At 41.8% G+C, this 13,000-nt stretch overlaps 1 protein-coding gene across 1 annotated transcript in view; it reads left to right on the top strand.

The window, feature by feature from the left end:
• Positions 1-13,000, top strand: part of LOC138752865 (neuroblast differentiation-associated protein AHNAK-like) — a 46,369-nt gene that overhangs the window by 24,848 nt on the left and 8,521 nt on the right. Inside the window, exon 4 of the mRNA XM_069915483.1 lies at positions 284-4,652. Coding sequence (XP_069771584.1) covers positions 284-4,652 — 4,369 coding nt within the window. The remainder of the gene's footprint in view (positions 1-283; positions 4,653-13,000) is intronic.

The raw sequence follows: 13,000 nt of genomic DNA, 5'->3' as shown, positions 1-13,000 counted from the left end.
TACAGTTCCAGAACTGACATTGGACAAAAAGCTTCCAGGGACAGACATCTATTCACCAAGAATTGAAACAGATATTGACACAGCTGACTCACGAATGAAAGAACATGGCAGTAAGTTTAAAATTTCCTCCATTAAATTGCCATCACTTGGAATTAATCTTCCTACCCTCAAAGGCAAAGTTGTGAATGATGGTCCTTCAAAGCCAGATTTGGATATTTCAATGGAAAAGCCAGATGTGGGTACATCACTGGAAAAGCCAGATATGGATATATCACTGGAAAAGCCAGATGTGGATATATCACTGGAAAAGCCAGATGTGGATATTTCACTGGGAAAGTCAGATGTGGATATATCAGTTGAAATGCCAGATGTGGATATTTTACTGGAACAGCCAGATGTAGACATTTCATTGGAACAGCCAGATGTGGACATTTCACTGGAAAGGCCGGAGGTGGACGTAAAGAGTGTAATGCTGGATGTGGCTGCTAAAGATGGTGAAGTTGATATGCTCATTGCAAATGTTGACATTAAAGGCAGAAGAAAGAAAATAAAAATACCTAAATTTAAAAGGCCATCAATTGGGTTTAAGGCACCTGACCTGACATCTCCAAAAATGAACATTGATGTGAGCCTGACCAAGGTTGACATTTCTCTGCCTAAAACAGATGGGGACATCAAGTTACCAGAAGGGGATAAGAAAGCAGGAAAGACAAAAGCTGATCTAAATGCTGGAGGTATAGGTGTGTCAGAGCCAGATACAGGTTTTGAAATCCCCGAAAAGGAGACAACATCAATTAATATTGAACTTCCAAAGGTTAAAGGGAAATTGAATACTGATCTCATTGCTGGAAGAAAAGATGTGTCAGAGGCAGATATAGGTCTGATTAAGCCCAAGAAAGAGATACCATCAATTGATATTCAACTTCAAAAGGTGGAAGGTAAATTGGATGCTGATGTAAGGATGTTGAAACCAGAAATAGGTGTTTCAGCTCCAGAACTGTCATTGGACAAAAAGGCTCCAGGGACTGACATCGAAACCCCTACAATTGATACAGTTGTTGACACATCCACCCTAACAATGAAGGAACATGGCAGTAGGTTCAAAATTCCCTCCATGACAATGCCATCATTTGGAATGAGTCTTCCCACATTCAAATTAAAAGACCTAGATTTTGGTTTGACAAAGCCAGAGGTGAACATTTCACTGGAAAGGCCAGATGTGGACATTTCACTGGAGAAGCCAGAGCTGGAAATTTCAGCCGGAAGCCCCAAGGTTGGCATATCTCTGGAAAAACCCGATGTGGAAATCTCTCTAGAAAGGCCCGATGGGGACATTACACTAAAAAAGGATGAAGTGGATGTAAAGAATGAAATGCTGGATGTGGCTGCTACAGAGTGTGATGTTGATGTGCTCAGTGCAGATGTTGATATTCAAGGCAAAGGAAAGAAAAGAAAAATACCTACATTTAAGGTGCCATCAATTGGGATTAACGCACCTGAACTGACATCTCCTAAAATGAGCCTTGATGTAACGTTGCCCAAGGCTGACACGTCTCTCCCTAAAACAGATGGGGATATTGTGTTGCCAGAAAGGGATATAAAATCAGGCATGTTACAAGCTGATCTCATTGTTGGAGGCATAGATGTGTCAGAGCCAGATGGAGGTCTGAAAATGCCTAAGAAAGAGATACCATCAATTGATATCCAACTTCAAAAGATGGAAGGTAAATTGGATGCTGATGTAATGATGTTCAAACCTGAAATAGGTGTTTCAGCTCCAGAACAGACATTGGACAAAAAGGCTGCAGGGACTGACATCTATTCACCAAGAATTGATACAGATCTTGACACAGCTGACTCAAAAATGAAAGGACATAGCAGTAAGTTTAAAATTCCCTCAATGAAATTGCCATCACTTGGAATTAACCTTCCCACCTTCAAAGGCAAAGATGTGAATGTGGGTCTGACAATGCCAGATGTGGATATTTCACTGGAAAGGCCGGAGGTGGATATTTCTTTGGCAAGGCCAGAGGTGGACATTTCACTGGAAAAGCCAGAGGTGGACGTAAAGTGTGAAATGGTGGATGTGGTTGCTATAGAGGGTGATGTTGATGTGCTCAGTGCAGATGTTGATATTAAAGACATGGGAAAGAAAATAAAAATACCTACATTTAAAGTGCCATCAATTGGGATTAACGCACCTGAACTGACATCTCCTAAAATGAGCCTTGATGTAACGTTGCCCAAGGCTGACACGTCTCTCCCTAAAACAGATGGGGATATTGTGTTGCCAGAAAGGGATATAAAATCAGGCAAGTTACAAGCTGATCTCATTGTTGGAGGCATAGATGTGTCAGAGCCAGATGGAGGTCTGAAAATGCCTAAGAAAGAGATACCATCAATTGATATTCAACTTCAAAAGATGGAAGGTAAATTGGATGCAGATGTAATGATGTTCAAACCTAAAATAGGTGTTTCAGCTCCAGAACTGCCATTGGACAAAAAGGCTCCAGGGATTGGCATCCATTCCCAAATAATTGATAGAGTTGTTGACACATCCACCCTAACAATGAAGGAACATGGCGGTAGGTTCAAAATTCCCTCCATGAAAATGCCATCATTTGGAATGAGTCTTCCCACATTCAAATTAAAAGACATAGATTTTGGTCTGACAAAGCCAGATGTGGACATTTCACTGGAAAGGCCAGATGTGGAAATTTCACTGGAAAAGCCAGAGGCGGACATTTCTCTAAAAAAGGCTGAAGTGGACGCAAAGAGTGAAATGCTGGGTGTGGCTGCTACAGAGGGTGATGTTGATATGCTCAGTGCAGATGTTGATATTAAAGGTGAAGGCAAGAAAATAAAAATACCTAAATTTAATGTGCCTTCAATTGGGATTAAAGCACCTGAACTGACATCTCCGAACATGAGCCTTGATGTGAGTGGGCCCAATGTTGATATTTTTCTCCCTAAAGAAGGTAGGGATATCAAGTTGCCAGAAGGGGATAAAAAGGCAGGCAAGTTAGATGTTTCAGCTCCAGAACTGACAGTGGACAAAAATGCTGCAGGTACCGACATCCAGGCTCCAACAATTAATACAGATGTTGACACAGCTGACCCTATGATGAAAGAACATGGCAGTAAGTTTAAAATTCCCTCATTGAAAATGTCATCACTTGGAATGAGTCTTCCCAAGTTCAAAGGCAAAGATGTGGATGTGGCTATTTCTCTGGAACAGCCAGATGTGGAGATTTCACTGGAAACGCCAGATGTGGAGATTTCACCGGAAGGACTGGATGTTGAAATATCACTAAAAAAGTCTGCATTGGATGTAAAGAGTGAAATACTGGATGTCCCTTCTACAAAGATTGATGTTGAGGTGTTCACTGCAGATGATGATATTAAAGGCAAAGGAAATAGAATAAAAATACCTAAATTTAAACGGCCATCAACTGGGATTAAGGCACCTGATCTTACATCACCGAAAATGAGCCTGCCCAAGGTTGACATTTTTCTCCCTAAAACAGATGTGGATTTTAAGTTGCAAGAAGGGGATATAAAAATGGACATTGCTGGGTCCATGCATGTGACCGGTGCAGATTTATGTCTCCAAATGCCCAAAATTGAAAGGTCTTCAATAGATATTTCCCCTCCAAAGGTGGAAGGTAAATTGGATATTGCTGTAGATGTTTCAAGGCCTCCACATGATCCATCAGCTCCTGAACTGACAGTGGACTTCACTGCGCGACACTCTGATATCCATTCTCCAACAATCGATGCTGATAATGACTTGTCTGATATACCACCTCCAGACATGAGTCTGGATACCAGCCTCCGCAAATTTGATACTTTTCTTTCAAAAGCTGATGGAGATGTTGAATTGCCAGAAGGAGTTCTAAAATCAGGAAAATTCAAAGCTGGTATCACTACTGGAGACATAGAGGTGGTGATTCCTGATGTCAGTCAAGAAAGGATGAAGTTTGAAAACCTGTCAACAGCTATAGCACTTCCAATAGGAGAAGAAAAATTGGATGTTGATGTAGCAAGATCAAAGCCTGAACTTGAGGTTTCAATTCCAGAACTTGTAGGCCCAAAGACGAACTTCGATGTTTCTACTATGACTATGGATATTGACTCTGTTGACCTGAAGATGAAAGACCCTGGTGCTAAGTTGAAAGTACCATCATTTGGACTTTTCCTTCCTCAATTCAAAAGTGCTGATGTGGATAAGTGCTTAAATAAGCCAGATGTGGACACTACCAAACCTGACTTGAATGTTAAAGTTGGAGATGTCGGAGCTAAAATGAATCTTGATGTGAGCTCGCCTAAAATTGATTGCTCCCTTCCAATGGAGGGTAACCTTAATGTTCAGAGTGGTGAGTCAAAAGCTGTGAGTTATGAAAAGATCATAAGTCAGCCAGTGGACTTCAAAAGCCCAGGCACCAATGTTGATAACACAGGATTGAGTGTGGATACTAACGTGGCAAATGGAGAACATCGTCTGAAAAAGCCAGAGAAAAAAATGTCAGCGTTCAGAATTTCAATTTCTAAATTATCATTTCCAGATGTGGACTTTGACATTACAACGTCAAAGAAAGATGTTTCGCTCTCGCAAGATTCTGATACTGACAAGGTTGCTGCCAAAGAACCAGGTACTGATCTTTATGTCATGACACATTTTCTATAAAATTCATAAAATATCAGCAGAATTATTAAATCATTTGAATTATTGAAACTTGCACTTCTGAAAAATTAGATCTTTCTTTGGATCTTTCCAAAATGATTGCTAGAGAATGGCTGCCAGTCTTGTACTCGTGTTTTTGTTTCATTGAACTATCTTGAATATAAAGTCAGTCAAGGTTTGAAACCAGCCGTTGATACAATAATACTGTTTCAGATTAACTTCACTCCTCTGGATGTTGATGAAGGTACAGTACTACATCACAGAATTGCATTCAGATTTGAAGTCTGCTTCTCAAATTTTGTTAAAACTGCCATTAATTTTAATATGATTAGCTTTGTAATTAATTTATTCCACTCAGTTGATATTTTAATTGGAATTCAACTTGTTTACAATTATTACAGTTTGCTTACAATTATTAAAGAAATCTCAATACTGGACACAAAATTAATACTTCTGAGAAAAATAAACATCATAGAATCAGTGTTTTTATGGCATATTCTGTCTGCTATCCAAAGCACAAGCAGGCTACTCACATTTTCTCATTCTCTAGTCTTGTAGATGCTAACTGTTCAAGTAATCTTTCAGATCTATTTTGTATGTATTGAGGGTTTTCTGGCTTTGAGAAAATTATCAGATTAGTTGTCGAAGTTCAGTAAAAGTCGTTTACCCAGTCACCTGAAGCTTTTGAAAACTCTGTGCGCTCCAAATGACGTCATCGCATTGTGACATCATGATGTCACTCAGAACCTCCCGAGCCTCTGGTGAGCCACTACCTGTGCCCCCACCCCCCCACCCAAAAACTGGTGATAGAAGGCTAAACCTCTGGTGCCATTACAGTCCACCGCTCTTGGGCCTTCGTATCGGGGGTCGTGGCAAGGGCCGATCAAGGTGAAAATAAGCGGGCTTTAGTCGGTCAATCATAAATGTCTCTGGATGCCTTCCAATGTCCAGTACACAAGTTGTACAATTGTTCCATAGCACTGAAGGGCCCTCATATGGCCTTTGTAAGGGTGGCCCATGTGCACCTCTATGCACAAACACAAATCCACAGTTCCGGAGCTCCTTTGGGATGAAGGGTGTCATTGTTCCATACCTTGACGTGGGAACTAGAGTCAATTTTCCAAGCCGCTCCCACAGTCTGCCTAAAATTTCGGTCACAAGATCACAAGACAAAGGAACAGAAGGTGGCCACTAGGCCCATCGAGTCTGTTCCATAAACCTACACTAAGCTACTCTACACTAGTTCCAATTTTCTGCCTTTTCCCCATATCCCTTGATGCCATCACTAATGAGATTCTTGTCTATTTCTTGTTTAAATACTCCCTGTGATCTGGCTTCCACTGCTGTATGTGGCAACGAGTTCCACAGGTCCACGACCCTCTGGCTAAATAAGTTCTTCCTAATCTCAGTTTTATATGGATAACCTCTAATTTTCAGACTATGACCCCTTGTCCTCGATTCACCCACCAAGGGAAACATCTTACCCACATCCAAACCTTTCAAAATACGAAAAGCCTCTATGAGATCTCCTCTCATTCTCCAATGAATACAACCCAAAAGCTGCCAAACGTTCCTCGTATGTTAACTCTTGCATTCCAGGAATCATCCTAGTAAATCTCAGTCCCCTCTCCAACAACATCACATCCTTTCTAAGATAGGGGGCCCAAAACTGCACTCAGTACTCCAAAAGAGGTCTCACCAGTGCCCCATAGAGCCTCATCAACACCTCTTTACTCTTGTACACTATTCCTCTTGAAATGAAAGCCAACATACCATTCGCTTTCTTCACTACCAATTTCACCTGGTCATTAACTTGAATCTTCACCCCATCCATATAGTATTCTGCCTGTTTGTTCCCACTGCCAAAATGTACTACTGTACATTTCTCTATGTTAAATCTCATCTGCCATAATTTTGCCCAGTCTCCTAATCTGTCGATATCCTTCTGCAACTTTACGGTTTCAACTACACTTCCTACTCCGCCACTTATCTTGGTGTCATCCGCAAGTTTGGCCACAAAACCACTTATTACCACAATCCAAATCATTAATATAAATTGTAAACAGCAGTGGCCCCAATACTGACCCCTACGGAACACCACTAGTTATAGGCAGCCATCCAGAATTTGAACCCTTAATTTCAACCCTTTGCTTCCTGCCTATCAGCCACTTATCTATTTTCCCTGTAATTCCATGGGCCCTCATCTTATTTAGCAGCCCAATGTACAGCACCTTATCTAAAGCCTTTTGAAAATCTAAACATCCACACCTTTTCCTTTGTCTATCCTACTTAAGATTTCTTCCAAAAGTCGGTGGCACCTCCTGTCCGCATGCTGCAGGCATGAACTCCCCAGGTACAATGAGCAAGTTTCGTAAACCAACTCAGCCAATGAGGAGTTGAGATTCTCCTTGGGTGCCGTTCTTATTCCCAGGAGGATCCAGGGCAGCTCATCATGTCCCTGGAGGCGGGCCATCAGTGCAACGTTCATGTATCTATGGAACCACTTCACCAGGCCATTCGACTGTGGGTAATAGGCTGTCATGTGGTAGAGCTGCATTCCCAGCAGTCGCAACAAAACATCCTAGAGTGCAGAGGTAAACTGTGGACCTCTATCGGAGGTGACGTGTGTGGGTAGACAGAACCAAGATTCCCAGGCAGAAATAAAAGCTCTGGCACATGAATCGGTCGATGAGTCTGTCATAGAAACTGCCTCTAGCCACTAGTGAGTCTGTCGATGACCGTTAACAAGTAACTAGACCTTTGTGACACAGGAAGCGGGTCAATAATGTCGACATTCAAGTGGTCAAATCTGCGCTACGGTGGCTGGAAAAGCTGAAGCAGTGCCTTCATGTGCCTTTGCACTTTTGCAGATCGGCAATCTGTTCATGACTTTATCCAGTACATGACCTGCGTTTTGAGTCCTTGCCATACAAACTTGTTGTCTATCAGGCAGACCGTCATTCGAATGGAGGGCTGGGTCTGTCTGTGAATGGCATCGAAAATTCAACATCTCCACACAGCAGGCTGACCTGAGGAAACGTTGCACAAAGGCGACATCCTTGAGTTACAGGCTCGTGACAGCAGTGCTATAAGCTAGGAGTTAGTCAACACCTTGAACAAAGAGTGGGACAGGGCATCAGCCACCACATTTCTCTTACCGGAGATACATTTAATCCTGGTTGAAAACTTGGATACTTAAGATAAGTGGTGTTGCTGGTGCGCTGACCAGGGATCTGATGCCTTCATGAAGGTGAACTTTAGCAGTTTGTGGTCAGTAAAGACCTTGAAGACCCTGCCTTCCAAAAAAGAAAATAGCCAAAGTGTCTGAAAGCTAGGTACAGCGCCAGCAGTTTCCTATCGAATGTGCTATATTTTGCTTTCGGAGGACAGAGGTGCTTACTAAAAAACTCTAGAGGCTTCCATTGTCTATTGGTGTACTGCTCCATGACTCTGCCTACTACCGTGTTGGATGCATCTATCATCAAGGCGGATGATGCATCCATTTGTATATGGACCAGCAATGTTGCTTTCACTACCATCGACTCCTTTGTCCACTTGTGTTCTTTGGCACCACCAGACATGAGGTCGAAGAGGGAGTTCATAATATGAGCTGTAGAGGGTAGAAAACGGCAATAGAAATTGACCATCCCCATAAATTCATGGACTCATTTGATCGTATTGGGCATCGCTAATTTGAGGATGGTTTCCACCTTGCTAGGCAATGGAATGATACCCCAGCTGCTGATCTGATGTCCCAAGAACTTGAAAGAGGACTGCCCAAATTTGCACTTGGCAGGGTTCACAGTTAGCCCAAATTCCTGTAGGCAGTAGCAGAGTTAATGCAGATTCTGCAGATGCTCTTTGTGGCTGGTGACAAGTATGTTGTCCAAGTATACGAAAAGAAAGTCCATGCCATGCTAGAAAGTTTGTGCAGCATTTTTGAGCCCTAAAGGCACTCTCAAAAATTTGAAGAGGCTGAGTAGTGTTATAATGGCGGTCTTGGGCACATCCTCTGAGTTTACAGGTACCCACACACCAAGTAAATTTTAGAAAATATCCTGGCCCCATGAAGATTAGCTGTAAAGTCCTGTATATGGGGCACCGGGTAGCAGTCTGCTGTGGTTGTGTTGTTGAGACACCTGTAATCTCCATAAGGTCTCCAGTCTCCTGTGACTTTTGGCACCATATATAGTGGGGAATTCCATGGATTATCAGACCTGCATATGATTCCAAGTTCCTCCATTTTGTGTGAAATCTTGTTTTGCAAGCTGCAACTTGTCAGGAGGCAGGAGTTGGGCTCGGGCGTGTAGAGGATGTGGTGTGCGACACCATGATTGGGTATGGCAGTGGAGAACTGGAGTGTGACAAAGTCTGGAAATGCCGCAAGAAGTTTGGTGAATTTGTTGGTCGAGTACTCCTTGGTGTCTAGATGCAGGGTGGGTAGTTTAGTTTTTCTAACCAGAAAGTCTGCAATGTTGTGATGTTCCCTTTTAAGTCCACCATTAGTGAATGGCCTCTGGTGCACAGCAACAGCTGGGACACAGCAGCAAGAATGAACTTCCATGTGAACTTACTGTCGCTGAATTTCAGGGGTATAGTCCATGTGCCATACGTATGAATCAAACTGTTATTTACAGCAGTGAGCACCATATCTTGGAAGTCATCTCTCTTCCAATGTCGACCTTAACAGCTTTTGGACATCTCAGAATATGAGTCTTTTATGATTGTGATATTCGAATAGACACGAAAGTGTTAGTGTACAAAGCAGTGGTAATCCCAATCCTTCTGTATGCATCGGAAATCTGGACAACAGATCGAGGACATCTGAAGGCACTTGAAAATTTCTATCAACGCTGTCTTTGAAACATCTTAAATATCAGCTGGAAAGATAGAAGAACTAAGGTCAGTGTGCTAAATTAAGCAAAAACACAAACATTGAAGCCTCATTAAGAACCAACTAAGATGAAGTGGTCATGTTGTTCGGATGGAAGACAAATATTGTCAAAACAAATCTTCTACTCCCGTCTTAAAGAAGGCAAACGTAAAAGAGGTGGACAATAAAAGACATTTAAAGATGTCTTAAAATCCAACATGATGAAATGTAACAACGACATCAACAATTGGAAAACCAATACCAAGGATAAGAAAACTCTGGCAAATTATCATCCGAGAAGGAAGAGCAACTTTTGAAGCTGATAGAAAAGAGAAGAAAGTGGAAAGAGAAGCAGCAACACCAAAGCCCGATCTGCCATCTGGAACTACCTGTCCTGAATGTAGATCTTTCAAAGCCAAGATTGGACTCATAAGCCACAAGAGCCCATAAATAGATCAATGGAATGAAGTCCATCATCCTCTACCTCCAGGGATAGCCACCATGACGACTGCCATGGATCCAAAGTGGTGAGAAACTGGATCCATGCCCTGTTACAAATAATTTCATTCATTTGTAGAAATAATCAAATAATCAAAATTCCATATTAATATAGAATATATCTTTCCAGTCACTTATAATGCTCATGTCTGTAGTACTGATAAACTAAATGGAAGAACATTATTTAGGATTTATTGGTGCTCGTAAATGAGAGGGAAAAAAAATACAAATTCACATGGTTCAAATACGAATGCACTTAAAATAAAAGTGTAAATATGAATAATTCAAATCAAAACATATGAAGAAAGTACAGATTCTTTTAATACAAGTAAAATGCAATGCTAGAGAAACTCAGTTGGCAAAGATAAAAATACATAACCAACATTTGGGGCTTGAGCCCTTCATTAAGGTATAGAAAATTGTTGGCGGGTGCCCAAAATAGGTAGGGGGAGGAGCACGGACCCAAAGGCAAGAGGTAATAGGTGGATGAGGGAGGGCAGAGCAGGAAGGAAGGATGGCTCTGTGAATAGAGAAAGAAGGGAGTGTAGAGCTAAGAAAAAGGGAAAAGGTAAGGGAGGGAGAATGGAGAGTAGATTAGCAGAAAACCAGAGAAGTCGATATTAATGCCATCTAGTTAGAAAGTGCCAGATGGAAAATTAAGTGTTGTTCCTTCAATTTACGGGTGGTCCTAGTGAGATAGTACATGAGACCATGGACAGACATGAGGGTATGGGAGTGGGATGCAGAAATGAAATGGTTGGCTACTGATGAGGACAGGGTGAAGGTGCTCAACAAAACAATCTTTCAGTCTACGCCCAGTCTCTTTGATGTAGAGAAGGCCACAAAGGGAACACCAGATGCAGTAGATCCCTCCCACAGATACACAAGTGAAGTGTTGTTTCATTTGTTGTTGCATTTGTTTTGGACCCTAAATTGTGGTGAGGGAGGAGGTGTAGGTATAAGTGTGGTACTTCCTTCAGCCATAGGGGAAGGTGGTGGGGGGAGGGGGTGATTGGTGGGGAGGGATGAGTAGACAAGGGAGTCATGGAGGGAGTGATCCTTGCAGAAAGCAGAGAAGGGAGGAGAGGGGAAAATGTGTCTAGTAGTGGGATCATGTTGTTAGTGGTGGGATACAGAGGCTGGTGGGGTGGTAGGTAAGGACAAGTGGAATCCTGTATTTGTTATGTCTGGGGGCAGTGGGGGCCAGGGAAGGTGAGCAAGAAATGGAGGAGATATGGGTAAGGGTTGAGTTGATGGTGGTGGGAGGAAGCCACATTTCTGGAAGGAGGAGGACATTTCAGATAATTTGGACTGGAAGACCTCATCTTGGGGAAGATGCAGTGGAAATGGAAAAACTGCAAGAAAGAAATAGAATCCTTGAAGGGGACTGGGTGTGAGGATGTGTAGTCAAGGTAGTTATAGGAGTTGGTGGGTGTAAGAGCCAAAATGTGTATGTTTACCTTGTTAGTTGGCATCCTGGGGTCTGTCGGCTGGGTGCAACTATTTTGATTCCTGCGCACATGCAGGAGTCTTCATTGGTACATGCGAAGAGGGTTCACATATTGGAATTTGGTTGGCACATACATGAGAATTAAGGCCATGAATTCAGGATTGTTAGGGAGCATTGAACAACATGGCAGTGTAGATGTGAGGGTGAGTGAAGATTACATTTTTTTGTTGACTGTTAACACAGACATTTTGTTATTACAGATTGTTATGATAGAGCATTATTTATAGACATTTCAGAGAACATTAAAGAAGATCATTACAAGTTTTCTGTGTTAAAAAAAAATAAATAAAGGATTTAAATACATCTGAACTTGTATTGGATTAAATCGAAACACATCACGAATAAAGAGCCTCAACTAGCCTCCAAGAGGCTTTTGTGGATAGCAGTTGCTACATTTAGTCAACAAAAAATTATATTATTGAAACAGAAAATAGAAGGATAGAAAATAGAAAATAACCCCTCTTTGTTTTTGATTGTTATTGAAAATAATATGGCAGCCATCTTGGAAATGCCTAGAGCTTGTGGCAGACTGTAATATACATCCATAGGTCTGAGTAATGTCCAGAGCTTCAAATCTTATAGCAGAGTGTCCTAAAGACATTTTGATAGAGCCATTTCTTGAAAATCAGTGATATTATTGATGGATGCTGTGGTGGAAACTAATTGTTGACAGCACCACAATGCAGCCATCAGAAGAGGTAGGCTTACGTATGTGGACTCCATCTGTGTATTTGTGGCAAGTTTTGAACACAGTTTGGATTTTCTGCCACTAGTCCATTGGAGACTGATAATTTGGCTTGTGTTGTGCTTGCTTGGCACTTGAGCTTGATGGGCAGTTGAACAAGATGAGGAAAATGGCGATAGCCACCGGCGGTGTCACTGTTGGGGTGCAACGTTTTGAAGAGACGAGGACTGCGGATCTCAGAGCAGAAATGAAGTAACGGAGTCTAGACACAAGTGGTGTCAAAAAGGTTCTCATTGTGAGACTGAACCTGGCAAAAGAAGAAAAGGCCAGCTTCAGTTGCTGGGAATGAAGATATTGCAAAATCATTGCAGAAGACAACGACTGAATTTCAAGATAGAAATGTTGAAATGGATGAAGGTGTGTTTCCAAATGGTGATGAAGAGGATTTAAAGGATGAAGATGCAAAAGATGTCCAATTAGATCTGGAGAAAGAGTCAAGTAATAAGTAATAAATAAGACCATGTGAAATGTTGAAAGCAGGAGAAGCAAATAAAGTTCTTTTGGTTCAAGCACCAGAGTTTCCAGTATGACATCTACATATTTAAAGACTAAAGCTAAATTGGCTGCTCTTGTTACACAAAAAAAATGCTTGAGGATAAATATGCCTTAGAAGAACAAGGGAAAGAACAGGAGGAGCAGTTAAGGAGGATAGAGGAGCAGCTAAGTAGGAAAAAGGCACAGCTGAAGCTG

Source organism: Narcine bancroftii, chromosome 2 (genome assembly GCF_036971445.1).
Source record: "Narcine bancroftii isolate sNarBan1 chromosome 2, sNarBan1.hap1, whole genome shotgun sequence".
Lineage (NCBI taxonomy): Eukaryota > Metazoa > Chordata > Chondrichthyes > Torpediniformes > Narcinidae > Narcine > Narcine bancroftii.
This window is presented reverse-complemented; position numbering and strand designations above follow the sequence as displayed.